Below are 23,840 nucleotides of genomic sequence, written 5' to 3' on the forward strand. Positions count from 1 at the left end.
GGCAGGGAACAGTGAGCCACTGTTAGGGACTGGCCCTGGAAGAGGTTGTGGGTGCCCTGGACCAACTGGCTGAAATGAATCCCCTCCCCACCTTCTAAGGGATCCTGGTGGGTCTGCAAGGGAGGATCAGTCCTCAGGAAGGCAGGTGGGAATCAAATAATTGCCCTGCCACCTGTGGCCATAGCGGTGCCTCCTGGGTTTGGGGCGATGGGGAAGAGAAAAGAAGGAAATTTCTGCTGAGGACCTACTATGAGCCAACACGTCAATATTTAACAATAAATCAACATTTGCGAGTATTTTCTCTGTTCCTGGTGGCGGGATAAGCAGTTTGCATGCATTATCTGATCCTATCCTCATCCCAACCCTGTGAGGTAAATACTATCCTTGCTCCTATTTTGCAGGTGAGGCTCAGAGAGGTTAAGCCACTTGCCCAAGGTCACACAGCAAGTAAATGACTGGGCTGAGACTCCAAGTCTGGCAGACTGGCTCCAGAGCTTGTGGGCTGAAATCCGGTGTGTACTGTTGTCTCCATAAGTGAAAATGAATGTTCCGGGTGTTTTAATGGACATGAGAAAGGGGTTGGGGGATAACTTTGCAGGAGGCTAGAAGTGTCACTTGCTAAGGGGCCTGGTCATTATGTTGTATGCAAATGTCGTGGGCACATCAGGGCTTGGGGGCTGCCTGGTGACTTGGCGGGGAGAGCAGACATCTTTCTCAGGAAAGTGGGGGGCGAGAGGGTCTGGGAGGGGAGGAGAGGAGGGCTGGCTGTGAGGATCTCAGTAGGCGATGGTTCTCCATGGAGACGGGGCTAATGAGAAAATCCTTTCAAGGCATTGGGCTGTTTTCACTCTTTCTAGTGAAAAGAAAGGGGGGGGGCACATTCCTCTCCATTTTAATTCCGATCTTGTGAATTCAGGAGGTCTCATTTGAGCACCCACAATTTGCAATTTCCTGCCACAGAGGTGGTGATGGTGGGAGAGGAAAGGGCCTTGGGAGGCTGGGAGGGACAGGTAGGCCAGTTGACTAAGTCCTGGACAGGGAGGAAAGGGAGGGAGAGCGTTGGAGAGCGAAGGGCCAGACGGGGCTGCAGGCTTTGCGCTAGGCACTGTGTGGGGGGCGTTTGTGCATGCTGACCTCCCTCCCACCCCAGGAAGTTGGCTCCATTCCATAGACGAGGAAGCAGGTTCAGGGAGGTTGAGCGCCTTGGCCAAAGTCACACAGCAAGGAAGTGCCTGAGATTGGGGCTGTGTGTGGTCTGACGCCACTGCTCTGTGCCCAGGCTGCTGGGACCTCTGATCAATAGCCCCATTGGCCTGCAGGGACACCACCTGATTTAGTGGAGGGGGAGGGGAATGCTGGGCTCTGAAAGCTGAGCCCAGAGACTCACGTCTGCGTGACTCTCTTTTCTGTGACCTGACCCAGCTATGCTTGGGAATTTTTCCTGCTCTCAATTCCCAGCACTTTGTCGGGGGAAGAGGGAGAATCTCCCTCTGCCCTTTCCCTTAAGGTTCTTCTGGCTGGCCAAATAATCAACAAGACAGGTTAGCAGGAGAAAATAATACCAAGTTTAATAACATGTATACATGGGAGAAAGCAGGGACACTGCGTTTTCTCAACACAATAGCAGAAATTCTCGTCTTAAATATCATTTTCAGCCAATGACAAAGGAGGATTTTGGGGGTGGGGGAGTCAATTACAGGAGATTACCATTAAAGCACAGTAAACAAGAGTAAGGTTTATTATACAGATTTAAGTCATCACCTTCCACATTGATAAGTCACTAGAAATGAGCTCATCCCCCTCTCTTCTCCAAACAGAGAGGGAGATACCTTTACAAATGGAGATTTCCCTTATAAATGTAAATGTCTGTCTGGCAACTCCTTGCAGGGCCATCCAAAGAATGTGGCCAGAGACAGGACTCCCGATAAGATGGGCTTGTTGGTGCCTTTTCTATTGTAACCTCTATCCTAAATTATCTTTTATAGCAGTCATGATAATAACCCCTTCCTAAAACAGATTTTTTTTGGTTTTAAATTCTTTAGGCAGTTTGGGAGGGGAAACTCAAATATTTTTCCTGAGCTCTCTGAGTCCTTATTGTCTTCAGCTCGAAATAATCCGCATACCAGAGTGGTGCTTCCTGGGGCAGCTTGCCCTGAGCACCATCAACTTCATAGACATAATCCTAGTGGACTGAGGGTTAGTCACTGTGGTTGGTGGGAGAGGCCTGTACCAATTAGCCACTGGGAAGCACAAAGGAAGGCAGACTTCTTAGCAGCGGGATCTCGGATGGAATGGGTTGTCCAGGGAGACAGTGAATGCCTGGTCACTGGAGGTGTGCTTCCACCTGGGCATTCACCTTCCAGAGTTGAGGCAGTGGGAGTGGTTCAAATATCCAATAAAGACTTGGATCCAAGAACCAGAGTAGCCTTTCTCAAAGTATGTTCCTTGGAACACTGGTCCTGAAAGATCAGCAACAAAAGGGTTCCACGGTGAAATAAGTTTGGGAAACCCTGGATATCCTCATCCTCCTCGTTAGTATATTAAAGGCCCTGAGAGTTCCTGCAGTGGAGCCCTCTATTTTAATATTAAGGACATTTCCCAAACTTCACTAGCTATGGAACTGTTTTTCTCATAATCCAATGATTCTACACACTTGGTATGCTGTGGAAATGCTTTTGGGCATAGTAGCCTTAAACTTATAAATTTTAAGTTCTGGGTTTTTTGACTTTCTTTGCCCTCTTTTTGGTTTTCTCATGTGCATATCATGGTAGGGGTGGGGATTGGACTGTGATCTCTAGGGTCGCTGCCAACTCTAAATAATTCTCTCACGGGATAGAGAGATGCTGCAATGAACTATATACAACCAGGAAAGGACGGAGTTGCTGCGGCAGGACTTAGACAACCAGAGGGAAAGTCTGTTTGTTGTGAAGTCCCCACTTTCCAAGAAGAAGGGCATAATCCCCGAGTCCCTAGAAGGCTACGCCCTGTTGCCCCTGCCCACCACACCTCCAGACCCCGGTGCAGGGCAGCTTAGAGATGGAAGTGGGCTGACAGAGGGGAGGGGGCAGGAGACCGTTGGGGGCAGTGGAAGGAATACCCTTCCCCAGCTCGTCAGCCGGCTCAGGACCCGCAGTCCAGTGAACCTGGCACCCCCAGGGAAACCAGCCTGGGCCCGGCACTCCCCAGGTCCTGCACATATTCCCTTGTTCCTTCGGCTTCTGGAGGGCAGGGTTGGCAGGGACAGATCTGGGCAGGACCCTCCAACTCCCAGCAGAGTGGACCAGATCATAAGTGCTGGAGGTGGATAAGCCTGGGCCAGATCCTGGCTCTGCTGTCCTGAGCATTGATCTTGGGCAGGTTGATTACATCCCAGCATCTTAGTCTCCTTATCTGTCACATGGGGTGTGCCAAGGGGTGTGAGGATTAAATGAGATAATGTCTGCAATGTGCAGGGCCTGGCACAGCAAACGCTCAGAAAATATTAGCCAGCATTGCCACTAGCCTGCACCTGCCTGGAACCCACCAACCAGGCTCCACTTGGTGCTTGTCTAGTTCTTGGTTAAGACCTGACACATCCTGTCCTCATCATCTGGAGGGAGAGGGCATGAGAGCTCTGGGCTCCTGGGGAAGGTGGGTAAGGGTGTAGAGAGCAAAGGAGAGCACCAAGTTTATTGAACTAGTGCTTTGAACTAGTGCTCTGAGATTATCTATGGAGTTCTGAGCTGAACAACACAGGGACCCGGGCAGCAAGGAGTAAGATCTGTCCACGGGAGGTTTGTGGTCGAGCAGAGAAAACCTGTGACCCTAATCAGGCTGTGCTGTGGAGGCCTGGACAGGGAGAGCTTCTGAGGGGTATGTGTGCCTGTGTGTGCATACGTGTGTGTCCATGTGTGCATGCACGTGTGTGCATGCATGTCCATGTATGTCAAACAGAGAAAGGCAGGAGTTGAAAGGCATCAAGTCACATTATGTGAAAAGGGACTGGTGGGGGGCTGGGGTCCCCCACGGGAGTTCAGTGTATGCCAGTTAGAAAACAGCTGTGAATGCGCCGCAGCCAGCCTCCCCTAGTGCTTTGGGATAGAGTGCTGGTGTAAAGACAGCCAGGGGGCCTGTGGGAAGTGAAGGCCTCTGCCCTGGGATGGGTCAGGAGGCCTGGATTCCAGTCGTGGCTCTGAGTGGTCCTGGGCAAGTCCCTTCCTCTCTTTGGGGCTCTGTTTCCTTAACATTGTCTCTGTGTGTATGAGTTTCTGGGATTGGAATGGAAATGGCTGAGGCCTCTCCCAGCTCTAACAGTCAGTGATGGGCAGCAGCATGGGGCTCTAGGTAGTGAATTCCTCCCTGGGGTAGATGCTGTTGGTGCCCTCCACTTCCCATTTACTGGGGGATGGGGTGCCCATTTCCAGCTGCTGTAATTGTTGGGCTCATAGCTGCTCCCTTCTGGGAATTTAGGTTACACCCCCGTCCCAACGCTGCAGTCAATGACTGGCATGGCGTATAAAAGGCTGGCCCCCTCTCTCAAGGTGGGACCAAGTCTGTGCTCCTCAGCAGCCTCCTATGTGGAATCAGGCTGAAGTAGGTGGGCAGCTCAGATCACACCTGTCCTTGGCTTGTTTCATCTGCCCTGCCCTGCTTCCCTCACTCTTCTTCTCCTGAGAACACTCCTTCGTAAACCAGTTGCACCAAATCCTTGTCTCAGGCTCTGCTTCTAGATAAACTGACCAAAGACACTCCCCTCCTTGTTTCTGCCATGGGGGACCACTCATCTGGTGCCAGGACCTCCACTCTGAGCTTCCAGCCATGGTCGGCCCTCCGGAGGCAGCACGAGAAGATCAGAACGTCTTTACAACATCAGACTTTGGATCTTTTTTCTCCTGGTCCCACCTCCTGCTTCATGCCCCAGCCGCATGTGAGCTGTCGATGTCTCCCCCAGCCCCCAACCCAGGCAGGTGAAAATCTTAGCGCCCTCTTCTGTAGTCGTGAATTTCCTTTGGCAAGTCAAATGTTGACAATTTAACCTGTTTACAATGCAGGACAGATGGAGTGAAGATGATGGTAAATCTTTGTAGAGTCAGAGTTTGAGCCTTTTCAAAGATCTTTTTAATTTTTTTTTTTTTGGTGATGAAGATTGGCCCTGAGCTAATATCTGTGCCAATCTTCCTCTATTTTGTATGTGGGATGCCTCCACAGCATGGCTTGATGGGTGGTGTAGGTCCGCGCCTGGGATCCAAACCCACAAACCCGGGCCTCTGAAGCAGAGCACACCGAACTTAACCACTATGCCACCAGGCCGGCCCCAAGATATTTTTGTTTTAGAAAATTTCAAACATTCACAAAGGTAGAGAGAATGGTCCAGTGAACTCCCATGTACCATCCCCAGCTACATCCCCGTCAGCAGCTCTCTGCCGATCTGTTCCCACTCTGTCTCCCCTATTGGAAAGCAAAACTCAGACACCCTACCATTTTTATGTAAGCATTTTAGTATTTATCTCTAAAATATAGGCACTTTTTAAAAAAAAGTATGACCACATGTCACAACTAAAAAATTAAAACGAGTAAAGTCCTAGTGCTCATGGAGGCCTATTTACGTGGGATGCAATAACCCCACGGCCCAGCAGAGCTCTGTGAGGCACAAGTAGATGACTAGTCTCGTTGAGGAAAGTTCAACACTATGTGTCAGAAAAGCCTCTTCTCACCCAGTTCTTATGACTTAATCAATATCAAATGTCTAGTCAGTGTTCAAGTTTCTCTGATTAAGCGTCTTGTGACCTTTGATTTGTTTGCATCGGGATCCAGGCATGGCCCGCAAATTGCATCAGGCTGATCTGGTGGAGCCATCTTACTCTCCCTGGCACCCTGTCCCTGCTCAGCCCTGCCCCTGAGCATGGCGCCCGTGCTCTGAGTGGTGTGCAGATCCTCGACGAGGCGAGGGGAGGGGTGTGGGTGGCCTCTGACCACCCTCAGCTCTCACCCTAAGCCCCTCCTTTGCCATCTGGCTTCTCTCTCCACATTGTTCTGCCAAGGGTGGGCAGGGAAGCGTGAGGCAGAGCCTAGCAACCATCCCAGGGACCCACCCCTGCCAGTACTTACTGACTTCAGCTTGCCAAGCACAGCATAGCCCTTCAGAGCCGACTCTGGGTCCGGGCTGCCTGAGTTCAAACCTTGGTTCTGCCACTTCATAGCTGTGAGGCCTACGGCAAGTTTTTTGACCTTTCTGGGCCTCAGTTTCCCCCTCTGCAAAATGGGCATAATAATACCTATGGAGTTGCTAGAGGGTTAAATGAATTAGAAAACGGAAAATGCTTACAGCAGTGCCTGGCATGTATTAGGCACTGTGTGTAAGTATTATAGTCACTCTCAGGGGTCACTTACACTCTCCTGTCATGCACGTTCCATGTCACACACACAACCAGACGGAGCGCAACCTCCCGCACACTCACTTAGCTGTCACGCCCACTGAGAGGTCACTCCTATTCTCTCAGGCCTGCTGGATGGGGCAGACCTCCCAAAACGGGTGAGGCTGGGCAGTCGGTGGCTCTAGACCGTCTGTTTCTTCTGGATCTTCCAGAAGGCACCATCCACCCACCGCCATCTTCTGACACGTGCCCTGGGGCCTCCTGTGGTGTGGGGCTCACCTGTCATCAGTTGCTTTGTACCCGTTCATCATCCACACTTTTAGTTCCTCAAACATGGAATGAATGTTTTTCTAGGGCCTGTGGTTTTCCCCTGGGTTAGAGGCGTTTGCTTCACCATTGTTAGTCACATACAACATGTAACACACGCCCCACCCCCCAACACCCTTGTTCATGAACTGACCCACTCATTCATAAAACCCTTAATGAGCACTCATGACAGCCCAGGCACTATGCTGTGTTCTGGAGGCCCAGGAGTGAATGAGAGACCGCCCCTGCCTTGAGGATCTTGGAGGCTGAGGTGGGCAGAATAACGGCCCCCAAAGATGTCCACGTCCTAATCCCTGGGACCTGTGACTATGTGACGTTACATGGTAAAAGAACTTTGCAGATGTGATTAAGTTAAGGACCTTGAGAAGGGGAGATTATCCTGGCTTACCTGGTGGGCCCCATGTGATCACAAGGGTCCTTGTAAGAGGGAGGCAGGAGGATCAGAGTCAGTGAGAGGGCCTGGAAGGTGCTATACTACTGGCTCTGAAGAAGGAGGATGAGGTCACAAGCCAAGGACTGCGGCAGCCTCTAGAAGCCAGAAAAGGCAAGGAAATGGGTTCTCCTCTAGAGCCTCCCCAAGGAACTCAGCCCTGCCAACACGGTCATTTAAGGACTTCTGACTTCCAGAACTGTAAGATAATAAATGTGTTGTTTGAAGCCACTAAGTTTGTAGGAGTTTTTTACAACAGCAACAGGAACTTGATAGAGAGTCCAAAGGGGAAGATGATCAGGGAGACAGGCAACTATCTGGGGAAGCAAGGTGACCCTGGGCATGCAGTGAAGTGAGGTGACCCTGGATATGCAGTGAAGTGAGGTGACCCTGGATATGCAGTGAAGTGAGGTGACCCTGGATGTGCAGTGAAGTGAAGTGACCCTCAATATGCAGTGAAGTGAGGTGTCACTCGGCATGTGGTGAAGTGAGGTGACCCTGGATATGCAGTGAAGTGAGGTGACCCTGGATATACAGTGAAGTGAAGTGACCCTGGATATGCAGTGAAGTGAGGTGACCCTGGACATGTCGTGAAGTGAGGTGTCCCTGGATGTGCCATGAAGTGAGGTGACCCAGGACATGAGGTGAAGTGAGGTGACCCTGGATATGCGGTGAAGTGAGGTGACCCTGGATGTGCCATGAAGTGAGGTGACCCTGGACATGCGGTGAAGTGAGGTGTCCCTGGGCATGTGGTGAGGTGAGGTGACCCTGGACATGTGGTGAAGTGAGGTGACCCTGGACATGCAGTGGAGTGAAGTGACCCTGGACATGCGGTGTGCCTAGAGCCCAGCAGAGGCCAGCTCACCTAGAAGGAGGAGAGAAGGATGAGACCAGGTAAGGCTTCCTGGAGGAAGTGGTGTCCACACTGAGGTCTGAGGAGGGTTGGGAGTTAAGTGAGACAAATAGGAGAGTGAGGGGCAGGCAGGGACAGCACTCCAGGCAGAGGGGTCTCCCGTGATCGGTATGACTGTGGGTCAAGTGTAAGAGAGGATGAGGAGAGATAAGGCTGGAGAGGTGAGTGGGCCACGTCTCCTGGGCTTTGTAAACTTGCCAGAGCATTTGGACTTTAGCCTGAGGGCAAAAGAGAGCCCCAAATGACTTTAGGCTGAACAACAACACTATTGCTTTTATACTTTAGAAAAATCCCTCTGGCTGTTATCTAGCCCAGGGATGGGTTGGGCCAGCTTGGAGCTGAGGACACAGGTTAGGAGGCCGGGAGGCTGATGCCATGATGCAGGGGAAAGACAAAAGCAGGCCACAGGTGATGGGAAGAGTGGACTGAGTTGAGAAAGCTAGAATGAGGAGAATTAGCAAAGGATGATTATATATGAGGCTGAGGGAGGGGAGGAACCCAGAATGATACTCTGTTTCTGCTTGGGCAGCCAAGTCAGTAGTGACATTGATTGACAAGTGGTTTGAGTTGGAAGAGAAGATGTAAATGCCTTTTCAGTGGGGCATGAAAGTAGATGCTGAAGCTGGCTCAGAGAAGAGATCTGGGTGGGAGGGAGAGATTTGGGAACTGTCAGGATAGTGATAGATGGTCCCATGAGAGCAGGGACTTTGGCTAATATCTGGCATCCCCAGCCCCTAAGTAGGCATTCAATAAACAACTGCTGAATAAAACATTAAATGAAACCAAAGCAGCAGATGCGATCACCTAGGGAATGTGCAGAGTGTAGAGGAGAGTCTAGGGTATGCAACAGTGAATAAATGGATGGAGTTGTTATTATTAAAACAAGGATTTAAAAAAGCCCATTGGTTTTGGTGACAATGAAGTCAATGACAACAGCCTTGGAGACAGGAATTTCAGTGGAGTGAGTGGGAGGTGAGGAAATAGAATCTATTAAGGAGAAGAGGAAAATAAATCCACAGCCGAAGGGGTTTAGGGGGTCAATATAGGGCTTTTTAAGCTGGGAGAGAAAGAAACACATTGCATTTTCACATTCACAAAACTTAAATGGGCAAAAGTGTAACTGTGGTGGACAGATTCCAAGATGACCCCCGCTAACCTGCCCCTTGAGTGTGGGTGGGACCTGTGTTGTGCTTCTAACTGATAGACTATTGCAAAGATTATGAGATGTCACTTCCATAATTACATTGTTACATGAGTCTTCATCTTGCTAGCAGACTTACTCTAGAGATTGTCTCTCTAGCTGGCGATGGAGAAGTAATGGCCATGTGCTGGGGCCCAGGTGGCAAGGAGCTGAGGGTAGACTCTGGGGTCTGAGGGAGGCTGACAGCTGACAGGAAGAAGCTGAGGCCCTCAATCTCATATCCACAAGGAAATGAGTTCTGCCATCAACCTGTGTGAGCTTGGAAGTGGGTTCTTCCCCAGTCGAGCATCCAGATGAGAATGCAGCCCTGGATCCAACCTTGATTGCAGCCTTGTGAGACCCCAGGTGGATTCTGACCACAGAAACTGTGAGATAATAAATGTGTGCTGCTTTGAGACATTGTGGTAACTTGTTACATAGAAATAGGTAACTCAGACGGTAACTTTTTCTGTTTCTTTTTCTCCTACTTCTAAAAAACTGAGGTGATTACATAAAATGCATAAATATGTATAGCTTGATGAATTTTTATCTATGTATACACCCACATAACCATCACCCAGATCAAGATCTAGAGCATTTCCCATGCCCCAGAAGGCTGTCTCATGCCCTACTCAGTTGGTACAATCTCTCTCTAGGGCAAAACCACTGTGCTGACTTCTATCTCCATCAGTTTATGACGCCTGTTCTTGAAATTCGTATCAATGGAATAGCACTGTATGTCCTTTCACTCAGAGATTTATCCATGTGTTAGATGTGTCAGTAGTTTGTTCTTTCTTATTTATTCATTTTTTAATGAATATGCCACAATTTATTTGCCTGTTCTATTGTTGATGAACGTTTGAAATGTTTCAAGTTTTGGCCTATTATGAGTAAAGCTGTCATTAAAAACTCTTGTACATATCTTTTGGTGGACATATTCACTCATTCCTCCCTTTCTTCTTCTTTTTTTTTTTTTTTGTGAGGAAGATCGGCCCTGAGCTAACATCTGCCAATCCTCCTCTTTTTGCTGAGGAAGACTGGCTCTGGGCTAACATCCATGCCCATCTTCCTCCACTTTATATGGGACACCACCACAGTGTGGCTTGACAAGCAATGCGTCGGTGCATGCCCAGGGTTCCGAACCAGTGAACCCCAGGCTGCCGCAGCGGAGTGCGTGTACTTAATCACTTGCACCACCAGGCCAGATCCTCACTCATTTCTGTTAGGTATATATCCAGGAATAGAATTGTTGGGTTATATTGTATGCTTTAGCAGGTCCTGCCAAGCATTTTTTCCAGCGTGGTTCTATCAAATTATACTCCCACCAGCAATGTGGAAGAAGATGAGCTCCCCAAACTCATCAAGACTTGTATAGCCTGTCTTTTTAATTTTAGCCATTTTGGCTTGTTGTGGTAACTCGTTGTGGTTTTAATTTGTATTTCTCTAATGAGTAATGATGTTGAACACACTAATTGGCTATTTAGATATCATTTTTTGGTGAAGTGTCTGTTTAAGTTCTTTGCCCATTTTCCATAGAGTTGTCTCTCTTTTTCTTATTTATTTTCGGGAGTTATTTATATATTTTGCGTATGAGTCCTCTATCAGGTATTATGTATTTCAAAATCTTCTCCCAGTCTGTGGAGTATTTTCACACTTATCATGGTGTTTTTTGATAAACAGAAGTTTTTAATTTTAATAAACACTCATTTATCAATCTTTTATTTTATTAGTGATTTTTTGTGTCCAATTTGGGACACCTTTGCTTATCCCAAAGTAATAAAGATATTTTCCTAATTTTTTTTTAGAAGCATGTTTTAGTTTTCAAATTTAGGTCTACGACCCATCTTGAATTAATTTTTATGTATAGTGTGATGTAGGAATTAAGGTTCATTTTTTTTCTATACGAATATCCATTTGTTCCAGCACTATTTATTGAGAAGAACATCTTTTCTCCACTGATGTGCTCTTGAGCCTTTGTCATAAATCAAGTGAAGCATATATGTGAGGGTCTGTTTTTGGGCTTTCTAATCCATTGATCTATTTGTCTATTTTGCACTAAAACTATGCTGTCTTGGGGCTTATTACTTTATAGTAAGTTTTGAAATCTGGTAGTTTAAGTCCAACATTAAGTTTTTCTTGAATATTTTAGATCCTTTGAATTTGCATGTGAATTTTAGAATTAGCTTGTCAATTTCCCCCAAAATAAACTGTTGGAATTTTGAATGGGATTGTATTGAATCTATAGATACATTTTGGAGATAAATGGCATTTTAACAAAATTTTGAGCTTTCCAATCCATGAACATGGTATATCTCTTCATTTATTTAGATCTTCGTTAATGTCTCTTAGTAATGTGTTATGGTTTTCAGAATTCTTTTTCTTCTTCATGGTAGTTACATGGTAGAGAATTTAATTTTGCTAATTAAGGATAACTCAGTCACTTCCTGTGACTTCTAATCCCCAAGCTGTGATCCTTCATGGCCTCTGGAGGTGTGGTTTATCTTTGCTGGTCTCTCCCTGGTGGCCCCTGTCTCCACTCTTATTTGCTCTAAAGCGACAGTCCCATGCAATCCACGTTGAACTTCAACTCACTCAGCCTCTTCTGCTTCCCCCTTGGGGACACAGAAAGCTTTCTGATGCTTTTACTTATATCCACATGGGAGTGTAGGACTTCGTGTTGTGTCATGGGCACAGCCCTCAGCCACATCTACTCCACATTTTGGCTCCCTGCTGTCTGGACATAGGGCATCTCTAGGGACATCTCTTGCAGTCTCCTTAGGTTCCAGCCTGGGAAATGAAAAAGCACCCAGCTCTTTAATTCCTCCTAATTGATCTGTGGTTTTTGGCCCCCACACCTCCTGAGGGACTCAGTCTACAGGGGCCAGATGGTGGTAATCCCAGCCGGGCGCTATGCCTTCTCTTCCTCCTTGTTCTTCCTTCCTCCCTCCCTCTCTCCAAACATCTTCCCTCTGTTCAGTGATGTCTCGAATCTCCTCTACATGTGGCAGGAAAACTGGTCTAAAATTTGCAAACTTGTTTCCCCCAACTCTATACTTTGTGGTCTGAAACTTTCAGCTCTAAGTCCTCAAGATTCCTCTCTCGATTTTGAAAGCCAAAGCTTGTTGTACGCCCCACCCCAACTCTGCACTTGCAAGACGCTGGGAGCAAGTGGCTCCTTAAAGGGGGCCTTGCTTGTTCCAGCTCTGTGGCTGAATAGCACTTAGCCACCTAGCCAACTACCCTTCTTTGGGAAGACCTCACAGAAGGGGCAATATTAATATAGGGTTTTGAAGGAGGAGCAGGAGTTTGTTAGATGAAGAAGTGGGGGTGCTGAGGAATGCAGTCTTGTCCCAGTCTTTGGGCTGAAGAATCAGGAAGAAGGAGGGGAAGGGGTTGGTGGAAGGTACTTGGGTTTGGACTTGGGAGCCATGTACTAAGAGCACAGACTCTCCCGTCACATGGAGCTGGGTTCAAATCCCAGCATTGCCTCTTACTAGCTTGGTGGCCTTGGGCACATGATTTAACCTCTTCAAGCTTCTGGGTCCTCACTTGCAGAGAGGGGATATGAATGCCTGCTTATTTGGGCTCAGGTGGGGACAGAACAAGTGTAAGGATCACTCCACACAGAGCCCAGCACTCAGAGATGCCCTTTTGCTGTGACAATGGGACAGTTACCCAGGTCTTTTGATAAATAAGGGACAACCCTTCGAAGCTCCTGAAGTTAAAAAGAAAAAGTAATTGCAATGAGACCAGCTCAAAATGTAAGCCACGCTGTTTATTTCCCTCTGTGGTGTGGTCGAGACGAGCCACCTGCCAGGGTCTCTGAATATCAGGGGGAGGTGTCTCCTTGGCCTGGAGACCCAGCCCAGCTCATGGTAACCTTCAGGGCCAGCCTTGCTCCTCAGGCTGGGGGAGTGGGAGGGGGTGCTGAAAGGCACAGGGGGCACCTGAGCCTCCTGGAGGAGGGGCCACCATAGCTGTGCACCTGTGGGTATTGACCGAGGTGCACTGCGCTGGCTTCTGCCCTCCCCTGCAACCTCCCCAACCCTGGGAGCTGGGAAGGGCTGGAGTCAATACCAACCATTTTACAGATAAGGAAAATGAGCATTTCTGGAGGCAGTGGGGGGACAACACCTGACTTAGACCCAGGACTTCAAAGGAGCCCAGGGGAGCTGGAAGGCCCTTATATGTCATCTAGTTCAACACTTTAGTTTCCAGGTGGGAAAATTGGAGCCCAATGATGTGGCAGCAGATTACAAAGGACAGAGTTGGTCCTGGAGCCCAAACACCCAAGGTCAGGCCACTGCCGACTGTGTGGCCTCAGCATTTGGACTCAGTACTCCCTTCTGGAGATTCTGGGCTTTCTGAGCTTAATGACCTTCCCAAGGCCTGAGGGTCAGGGTAGCCCTCAAACCCGTCTCTCAGTGGTCCAGGGTTTCCCCAAGTGAGCAGAGAGAAATGCAGAGCAGCACACAGGGGCATATCCAGAGGGGTGACGGGGCCAGGGAGCTGAGGGACACACACCCCTGACATCAACTATCTCTTTTAGGACAGAAACCACTGCAAGAATTGGGCGGGACAGACGTCCCCGGGGAACACCTCACTCGTGTGCCACAATACGTGAGGATTGGGGGGGGGCGTGGCAGGCTGCCCTCCATTATCAAGATGGGGGTGGGGAGAGGCTGGGCCCAGAGGGGAAAGGCTGGACTCCAGGGGGCTAGAGTGACCATCTACTCGGACGACTCCTTGGCCATATATGCCACATTGTCATAGGCAGGGGGTGGAGAGGCTGCCGGGCTGGGGATGTTGAAGTCTGTGCTGAAGGCGTTCGGCAGGAAAACGACGGGCTGCAAAGAAAAAGAAAACCCGGTGACGGTCCTAGACGGCGCTGGCGCAATGAAGGAGGTGCGGCAATAGTGCCCCCTTGTGGGGATTCTGAGAACAGCGCCCTCGTAATGAATTCTGCAAGTCCGAATGGGTGACTCAGAACTGTCACCTGTTCAACTAATGTCAAAAAATATTTACTGGAGCCAACTATGACCCAGGCGTTGGGAGTACAGCAGTAAAGAAAACAGACGAAAGTCCCATTTCTCTAGGAACTAAAGTTCTGGAGTTCTTTCTCTCTGGTCTGCCCCAGCACTGGTTCTAGGCTTGCATACCACTGCACTGGCCCCCTCGCAGCCTCCCTGCCTCCAGCCCCTCCTCTCCGCCCCTCCACCCCCAACAGTGGACAAACCCTCTTGATTTCCCCGAATCCCACTCTACTCACTCTCCCCTTTGATCATTTATTTCTCTGCTCAAAGACTTTCGATAGCCTCACCTCCCATCTTGCACGAAGCCACCTCTGAAGCAGCACGCCACGCCATGGCCTGCATTTTCCTGCCAAAGGTAGGCTTTTCTCCAACTGGTTCCCCTGCCACGAATACCCTCGTCCACCCCCTTTCCATCTTCACAGTCCTCCAGTTTTTGGAAACTAAGCTCAATTTCCACTTGAGTCATGCTGCCCCTTTCTGATGCCCCCTGTTTCCCTCATGGCCCCTGAACTTCTGGAGAAGTCCTGCTTATCCCAGTACAGCCCTCTCCTTGGTCCCCTGCATCACTGCTCTGCATCAAGGCTCACAGAGCAGCTGGTCCACTGGTGCTGGCGCCCCCTTAGTGGCCATGAGGAAAATAGTCCTATGTATTTTCCTAAAAAAGCAAAGACTTTTTTGGGTTCCCCATATGTAAGAGCCTGGAGCTCATGGCAGCTCAGTCCCTCCAGATGGCTTCCTAGAGGGAAGACAGGAGGGGCTGGAAGCAGAGAGCCTTCCCAGCCAACAGCCTTCCTCAGAGGCCCAGGTTGGGGGTGGGCGTGGGGTGGAAGTTCTCACCTCGTTGGCCTGAGCGTGGGTGGCTTGGCACCCAAAGTGGGTGACGACGACTGCGATGAAGAACTCTAGGACGGTGAAGATAGTAAGCACGGCCAGGTAGCCTCTGCCCACATCCTGGGGATGAAAAACCCACAGTCAAGGTAAGACGGGAATTCTAGAATAGAGGAGGAAAGGGGCCCAGAGTGAAAATAACTTATGCAAGGTCACACAGCCAGTTGGTGGCAGAGCTGGAGCTGGGGCCAGCCCTCCTGCTGCCCGTCCTGTGCCCTCCCCTTTGTTCTACCAGGCTGCCTCCCATCCATTCTTGGGGTAGGGTCAATATACTCATGGGGTCTATTGGGACTGGTAGGCCCCGCTAATGCCCGGGCCTCCTGGTGCTGCAGACTCTCGCCGCCCCCACCTCCTGGATACGGCTCCTCACTCTCCAGGTTTACCCACTCCGCAGAGTGTCTGACACACACCCAGCTAGTGACACCAAAATCCATGAGCAGAATGGCCGTCCCGGCAAAGGCCGCCATGGCACTGAGGATGTTGGTCCCCAGGCTGCTTCTCACCTGCAGGAGGGAGAGGGAAGGAGGCAAAGGAGCAGAGGGAAGAGGCGAGGAGAAGGAGAAAGGATAAGAGGCAACAGCCATCCCCGCCTGAGCCTCCCACACCCAGCCCTTTGCGGCCTGGGGGCAGTGGCCGCACTGACGCTCATGCCCGTGTTCTTGTTGACCCCTCTCCTTTCCTGCTATCCTTCCCCAGGACCTCAGGAGAATGGCCTCCTTTACCTTTTGTCATCTTCTCAGAAGCTGCTAGGCAGAGGGCCCGATCTCTGTCGTGGCCTCTCTGGGTGGGGTTTGCGGCAGGCTCCTTGCTCACCGCTCACTGTGCCCCCATGCCCAAGCTGAGCACCCTGCAGGGGCACCCTGCACCCTGGGGCCGGGTTTGGGGGCAGGCCCTCTGCTGTGGACACTCAGGCCTGGCTTAGAGAGGAGTTGGAGTCATTTCCACGAGGTCCCAGCAGAGCAAGGCACTGCAGATCCTGGCAGGCCACTGGGCAGGGGAGAGATGAGGCAGGTGCTGGGAGCCTGAGGTTGGGGTGGGCCGAGCCCTCACCTGGAGCCCCAGGGCTTCAGGGCAAGTGGATCCCCGGGTGGTCCAGGTGACCACTCAGGGGTCACCCTGCCCATGCAGCCAGAACCTGATGCTCTTTTGACCCAGTAGCTGAAGCCTTCTGGGTAAACAGCCCTGGCCTTAAAGGGGGCACCACTCATGGGTGGGTGGGGATTGCAGGACCTGCTCAGGTTCAAAGACCCCTGACTTTCTTTTTTGATGACAGCAAGGAGGTCACTGAGACCAGAGCAGCCTCACAGGAAATCAATTAATTGATTAATTAATCCAACAGACTTCTGTTAAGCACCTGCGGCCCGCCAGGCACTGTCAGAGGAGCTGTGAGCATGGGGGAGAGCATGTCAGGTTCCTGCCCTCCTGGACTTTACAGTCTGGGGGGACATTGGCTTTGGTACTGAGGGCCCCCCGTGGCCAGTCCTGCCCTGCTATAATCCATTCTCCACCCAGGAACCAGACAGCTCTCAAGAATGTAAACAGGCCAACCATTCCCATGCTTAAACCCTCCGTGACTTCCCATTGCCCTTAGGATCAGACCCAAACTCCGCTTCCAGCCCTGAGTCATCTCCCCACCTCTCCCTCCTAGCTCATCTCCTTCCACCCGGCCTCTTGTCTGCTGTAATCCAGCGTCCTGGCCCCTTCTGCAACCTCTATGCCCAGGCTCTTCCCCATGTTATCTCCCGGCCTGGGATGCTGGTCCCCGGGCTCCTCCGTGGTGGCCGCCCTCGGAACAGTGAGCTGCATGACACCTCCTCAGGGCGCACTGAATGTCCGAACTGAGCAGAATCACTCACACTATCCCATGGGATTCCTTTTAGACTTTTCACTCTCTGTAACTATCTTATTTGGTAGTCTGTTTTTTGAATGTCTTACCAGACACCTGAATGTAAGCTCCACAAGGCAAGGACTTGACCCTGCGGGACGTGAAACACTCTCTTGTTCAAGGCCTCTATCTTCTCCCTGGTACCCGCAGAAGGCGCCGGAGCCTTCCACCATCTGGACTTACCACATCTCTCCGTCTAAGTTCTTTCCACTTCCCTTCCCAGACCTTTGCCTTGGCCAAACAGAGCCATACATGGTTTCCGTAGCAAACCTGCCCATGACCCCTCCTTGCCTTCCCATGCTTTTCCCTCTGTAATTCTAAATCCTGCCTGTCCACCAAGGCCCCGCTTAGCTGTCTCCTCTTCCAGGAGGGCTTCTCGTATCTCCTCTTTCTCTGAATGACCATCACCACTTCATCTGTGCACCCTCCTTTCTGCCCTGTAGTGTATTTTGAAAGTGTATCTGGGCCGTCTGGGTGTTGTCCTGTCCTGGCACTCAGCAGGCCCCCCAGGAAATGCTTGTTGAAGGAGCCAAACGAGTGAGCGTATTTGGGGGCAGAGTGGAGTGGAATCTAGCTGTGGCCCCACCTCTGCCCCTGGGTCTCCCATTCAGACTTACCAGGCAGCTGATGTGGTTCTTCTCGGCTGCCACTGAGAGGGACCCAGAGATGATGAACTGTGTGGGGAAGAGGGGACCCCAGTGAGGCTTCGGCTGGGACACTGGGCAGGGCACAACATGCCCGGGCTCTGTCGAGGCCGTGGGTATTAGGGAGACGAGGGTAGCCTCTTGGCTGCCACCTTCTCTGCCTCCTGGATAGACGCTCTGGGATCTCTCTGTCAGGGTGTCCCCTGGTTACCAGGGGCCACTGTCCAGGGAAGTAGGGCTGTAGCTTGCAAGATGAATGTGTTCATTTTCAACCTATCATCGGAGCCTCCTAGGGAAGGATTTGTTCCTTCAAACATTCACTCATCAAACATTCACTGAGCAGCAGGTATGTGCCAACAACACAACAGAGTTGAGCAAGACAGATAAGATCTCTGCTCTCATGGGGCTTCTGTTCTAGCTGGGGAAGACTGACACTTAGCACAAACATCCAGAAGTATGGGTGGTAGTGACAGGAGCTGTAATGATAAGGAATCACTGGGGTTACTTGAGGTTGAATGGTCAGGTAAGGGCTCTGTGAGCTGAGATGCAAAGGAGAGGACACAGGACATGTAAGGATTTGGGGCTGGGGGGAGTGGGAGAGGCTGGCTCAGAAGCTGGCCTCCGAAGATGGCTCCCAATGAACCCCGCATCATGACGCCCATGTATTCGGCACTTGCCTCGTGTCATGAACCTGGGCTGGCCCTGTGACTGGCTTAGCTGAGAGAATGCAGCGGGAGTGGTGCCAGTTCTGGGCCTAATGCTTAGAAGGCCTGGCAGCTTCCATCTTTGCCCTTGGCTGCCATGTTGGAGAGACCATGGGGACAGACCACATGGAGAGGCCAGTGGGAGTCTGTCGGGGAGAACCTGGGATTACATGGAGACAGACAGGACCAGGAAGGAGCCACTACAGCTGTCCCAGTGGTGTGGACCAGGGTGATGGTAGTGGAGGTGGGGAGATGTGCACAATTCCAAGCTTTGCCTGGGAGGGTGAGCTGACTGGACCTGCTGGTGGTATGGACGTGGAGTGGGCAAGAGAAGAGTCTAGGATGACTTGGGATGTTGTAGCATCTGGATGGATGGAGGTGCCATTTGCTGAGATGAGGAGATGGGGGATGTAGAGAAACAGGGTAGGGATCAGGAGTTTAATTTTGATACATTAAGAGTTGCCTCTTTGACATCAAGAGGAGATGTCAAGATGGAAGCTAGATTCAGAGTCCAGCTCTCAGGGCTGGAGACACACACTATGTTTCTTTGACAAAGAAGCTGAACCCCAGAGAGAGGCAGTGACCTGCCCCGGGTCACACAGAGGAGGCCTGGCTGGGATTACACTCCAGCTGTCTCGCCTCTTTCCTTCTTATCCTATTTTATCCTTCCTTCCTAGGATTCTGGGATTATTCAACTAAGGACTCCTTGGAACATCTGATGAAAGCTATGAACCTTTTCTCTAGAAAAACTGTGCATAATTCATGTGTACTTTCAGGGGTCCCAGGAGATCAGCCATGTGAAGACCCAGCTGAAGGATTAAATGTTGGAGCTCACACACGCCCTGTCAGGGTCTCCAGATGCTGATGTCCTCCATAATTGAAAAGCAGGGTTTTTGTTCTCCTTCCACCATTTTTGAAATCTTTACCTGGGTATACGTATTTCCGCTCACAGCCTGCCAGGAGGGAGCTCAGAGAAGAAAGTGACACCTTTGTTTCTCCCTGTTGCAATTTCTCCCTTAGATCTTCCTATTTGCCGACATTTTCCCCCAACTTTGGGTCACTAAGGACTATTTGAAAGACCAGAGCCTCTCTCTGCAGCACGGCCAGGTGACCATCCTGCTCTAGCTGTGTGTCAGCTCCTTTGGCCTTCCTGGGACCCACTTTTGGAGATTCTGAGCTCTTGCTGGAGGCACGTGGCACAGGGGAAGAAGTCACTGTGCCCTGGGTTTGGGAACCACCACTCACTCCAGGGAGGTCCCTCTCAGGCAAGTCTCTGACTTTCTCTAAAGGGGGAATGGTTGCAAGTAATAGCCACCATTTGCTGCAAAATCAAGGGCTGGTGATTGGCTCCCAGCCAATCAAGAGCATTAGCTCTTGATTTCCTCAAAGCAGGACCAGAACTAGGGACCTGATTCTTAGACGGGGAAGCTGAGGCTTGAGACTGGGTGACTTGCGTAAAGGACTTCGTGGTAACACCCAGTGGAGCTGGGATTCAGATCCCACTGGCCTGACCCCAAAGCCTGTGCTCCCCCTGGGGGCTGGGAGGCTCAGGTGCAGACAGCGATGTTATAAACGCTACAGTGCTCCCTTCCTGTTGGAGATTATAACATGCCCTCCCCTGATTCTCCAGCAGAGGTAGGCAGCCAGGTTAGCTGGGGTATGGGCAGAGGAATAGGCTCAGGGGCTTCAGAGCTGGTCAGACTCCCAGGGCACGGAGCTCAGTGGTGGGCTGGGACCCATGAGGGGGAACTGATGGGTTTCTGCAGGCCCCGGTCTGGATGCGGGGTGAGGCTTAGGATCCAGGTAACACGGGTGGTTAGTGTCCTTATCCCCTGCCCTCAACCCTTTTACCCCATCTTTTTTGGGAGCCTTCTCTGCTAGGCTCTTTGCTGGGAGCTTTTCGTACCTTGGAGTGGAGTCTGGCTCAGGTTTATGATGAGAGTTTGCAGGTAGGAGTTAGATTTAGGCTCAGCACCCCGCCTAGGGGCAGCTGTGCCCCGGAGAATGTGGTCAGGGGTGGGCACAGAGGGGAGATGCGAGCCTGGGCACGGCCCCCCAGATGGCCCCGGCACTCACGCAGGCTCCTCCCCAGAAGGGGACGCCGCCCTCGATGAAGAGCATCCCCACGTGGCCGCGGCGGACCATGAGCAGCACGCTGCCGAAGCCCAGGTGGATGAGGCCGATGAGGATCTGGACGGTCTGCGAGGAGCGGCGGCGGCTCAGCCAGGCGGGCGGGGCCAGCTCCACAGCGCCCCCTGCCGGCCGCCGAGGAGAGCGCGGCCCGGCCCTGCGCTCTCCCCGCGAACGGTCAGCGACTCGGAAATAAACTCTGGTTCTCTTGAGGAAACATCGTTATAACAGCCACAAAAGACCATTTTAAGAAGGAAAGCCAGTTCCCCACCGCCTGCGGGACCCACCCTTCTCTTTCCCTGTCTCTACGGGTTTGCATCCTGCTTTGTGCTCTGACCTACGCGTCGCGAGCATCGCTGTGTGTTGCTACCTGGTTTTCTTCGCCCTCATTTCAATGACACAGCATTCCCTGCGCTGAATGCCTCACCTTTTCCTTCCTCCTCCCCCTACAGCCTGCACTGAAGAGCACCTTGAGCATCTTTCTCATCTGAGCGTCTATCTCTGAGCCATCCGGCCGCGTGTTGGACCTGCTTCCCATCCAGCTGAAATCTGGACTTGGGTTTTTTTGTTTGTTTTTTAGAGGTGGTTTCCTGGCACCCCACTGATCCGTGCCTGGAAGTGGGATGGTTTTTCCCAAGGATGAGGATATGTGTGCTTCTGGTAAATTCTGCCACATTTCTTCCAAATGTTTTTGGTAACAATTGAATTCTAGAAGTGACTGGAAAGGGACATGGGAAGCCCCTAAATTCACCCTCTGCCTGATCCAGGAGCCCTTTCCAGCTCCTGACTTTTAAGTGGACTCCTTCCATGATGAGCTGCTCACCACCCAAACCTGCGTGGTCCATTTATGGGTAGTTCTGACTGTGAACAACTAGAATCATGTTCTGGGGTCATGTGGAACATATATGTCTTTCTAACATGAGTGTCAAGACTTTGGATATTTATAGGCATGACCTCTCGAATCTTCTCTCTTCTGTTCTCTCTTTGGCTGCGTGTCTTTCATCTTCTCAGCTTCCTTATGGGGCGTGGTGTCCCAGCTGCCAATGCCACTTTCCTTCTCGGCAGGTCCTTCTTCTGCCACTAACCACCACCGCTACAGCCATTAGTCCTCACAAAACACCAGCTGCTGGTCACCAAATGCCTGTCTACGCTAAGCAATGTGCTGGGTGTTTTATCATCTCCCTCCTTCCTTTGCTCATTACATTCCAGCCATGTCCATCTTCCATTTCATGCTTGAACAAGCCACACTCATTCCCACCCCAAGGCCATTATCTCATTGAACCCTCACATGATGAGGTAGGTACTATTGTCCTAATTTTGGAGATTAGGAAAACAAGTCTCAGAAATGTTAAGTAACTTGTCTGACGTCTCCCAGCTATGAAGTGGCAGGCCAGGTAACTCTAAAGCTGGCAGTCTTCTCCCTGAGTGACACTCCCTAACATCTATCTGTAGTTGCCACTTTTATTCTTTTCAATAATTTGTGTTTGTCTTGTCAAATGCCTTTGGAGGTCATCGGTTCCCAGAGTCTGCTCTGAGGTTTCAGGATTCCAGCAATTGATGACTCCATCTTTGTTCACTATCTCTAGTCCCTTCGTGCACCCATGGACTTGGTGCAGCGTTTAGTGTAGAATCCTAAATTCCAGAATGTTCAAGCCAAAGCTCCTTGATGCTACAGAGCAGTGAGGTTGAAAGTAGAACTTTACAGTCAGGTCATCCTCAGGTACAGGATGCCACTTACCAGCTGTGTGGCCTTGGGCCAGTGATTTAGCCTTGACAAGCCTCAGTTTCCTAATCTGTCAGAAACTAGGAACTAGGATCCCTGTCTCACAAGGTGGCAATGAGAATGGAAGGAGACAATGCATGCAAATTCCTTGGCACAGGGTGTGCACGTCTCAGGGGGTGCTCAGTAAATGAGAGCTGTCATCATCATCATCATCATCATCATCACCATCACCATCATCATCACCATCCTCACCATCACCACCATGATCATCACTATCACCATCATGATCATCACCATCACCATCACCACTATGATCATCACTATCACCATCATGATCATCACCATCACCATCATCATAACCATCATCATCATCACCACTGCATAAGCTATGTTTTCATCTTCCACTTGGAGAAACTGAGGCCAAGGGACACACTGAAGACACTATACATGTATATATAGATGAATACGTGCATCTAACTATCAATTGTCTAATATTTTATCTCCTTCCAGAGACCAATATCTCCAGGCCATCTGAGATTGGAGAAGATCTTAGAGGCCATCTTCCATGGACTGTCAGCCCAGAGCTGGCCCTGGCCTACCACCTCAACTTCATCTCATCCCCCTCCTTCCTTTGCTCATTACATTCCAGCCATGTCCACCTTCCATTTCACCCTTGAACAAGCTGCACTCATTCCCACCCAAGGCCTTTGCACTTGCTGTTCCTTCTACGTGGTGAGCCCTTGTCCCCAGGTCTTCCCTTGGCTGGCTTCAGCCTGGCATCTAGGTTTTAGCTTCAATGTCATCTCCCCAGAGATACCTCCCTGTCCACTCCTGCTAGTGTTGCCCCTCCCCCATCCATCATTTTCGACCTCATTACCCTATTTGGAGTTATCTTAGTCATTTGTTAACTGATTTATTCTCTGAGCACTGCTGGGGAAGGGTCCTTGTCTGTCTGGTGCAGGACTGAATCCTAAGTATTCATCAACTGCCCCTTCTCCAAGGTGTGCGTGAATGCTCCAGGGCTGGGGCTCTCCCTCCCTGCCCAGCACCTTCGCCTCACATCGGTTGTCCGCAGAAGCTGTTCTTACCCCTAGAGCTTTGGGCTCCCCGGTCAGGAATGTCTCCATGGGCCGCGGGTCCGGCGGCTGAGTGGCCCTCGGCGTCTGCGCCCCCAGCGGTGGCTCCTCAAACTGCATCATCCCGGGAGGCTGGCACATGGCGGCGGGCAGAAGGGGTGGAGGTGGGCGGAGGCCGCTGGCGTTGCTGGGCGGGATGACGACAAACACCCCGTTGCTGGCGGGAGCTGCGGACATCGTGCTCAGAGAGCCTGGGACACAGAGGCTCTGGGGATAATAATGATACGATGATGGTTACACATTTGCATAGAGCTTTTTAGTATAAACAACATGCCTACCCACCTCTGCTCACTGCAGCCCCTGAGGATGGCACCAAGACCTCTGACCATCTGTGTGGAAGCTTTACTCAGAGAAGTGAAGGGACATCCGAGGTCAAGGGCCTCTGGGAGAGGCAAGGTCAAGACTTGAATTCTTGTCTCTCTGACACTAGAAGCCATGTTCTTAATGTCTGTGCTGTTACATAAAAGGACCTGTAGAAGGAGCATGTATTTAAA

The 23,840-nt window shown here is 50.8% G+C and overlaps 1 protein-coding gene across 2 annotated transcripts; it reads right to left on the reverse strand.

Moving 5' to 3' along the window:
- Nucleotides 1-12,970: 12,970 nt before the first annotated feature.
- LOC131395530 (membrane-spanning 4-domains subfamily A member 15) lies at nt 12,971-23,538 on the reverse strand. Of its 2 annotated transcripts, XM_058527397.1 has the most exons (6): nt 23,299-23,538; nt 20,434-20,556; nt 17,627-17,683; nt 15,535-15,627; nt 15,074-15,187; nt 12,971-14,050 (listed from the first exon to the last, which is right to left on the reverse strand). In XM_058527397.1, the coding sequence occupies exons 1-6, from the start codon at nt 23,521-23,523 to the stop codon at nt 13,934-13,936; spliced, it is 729 nt and encodes a 242-aa protein (XP_058383380.1). In that variant the 5' UTR covers nt 23,524-23,538; the 3' UTR covers nt 12,971-13,933. The 2 variants fall into 2 exon arrangements, with proteins under 2 accessions (XP_058383380.1, XP_058383379.1); XM_058527396.1 differs by lacking the exon at nt 20,434-20,556 and having other exon boundaries at nt 23,299-23,523.
- Nucleotides 23,539-23,840: the final 302 nt, after the last annotated feature.

This window comes from Diceros bicornis, chromosome 31, assembly GCF_020826845.1.
Source record: "Diceros bicornis minor isolate mBicDic1 chromosome 31, mDicBic1.mat.cur, whole genome shotgun sequence".
Classification (NCBI taxonomy): Eukaryota; Metazoa; Chordata; class Mammalia; order Perissodactyla; family Rhinocerotidae; genus Diceros; species Diceros bicornis.

Bases quoted from the DNA above. Each gene is read 5' to 3' on its own strand.
- LOC131395530 (XM_058527397.1), bottom strand. From the start codon at position 23,523: ATGTCCGCAGCTCCCGCCAGCAACGGGGTGTTTGTCGTCATCCCGCCC. The intron at 15,188-15,534 runs GTGTGTGTCAGA...TTTCATCCCCAG, and splicing joins ATTTTGGTGTCACTAGCTGG to GATGTGGGCAGAGGCTACCT. The intron at 14,051-15,073 runs GTGAGAACTTCC...TTTTCTTTGCAG, and splicing joins CCCACGCTCAGGCCAACGAG to CCCGTCGTTTTCCTGCCGAA.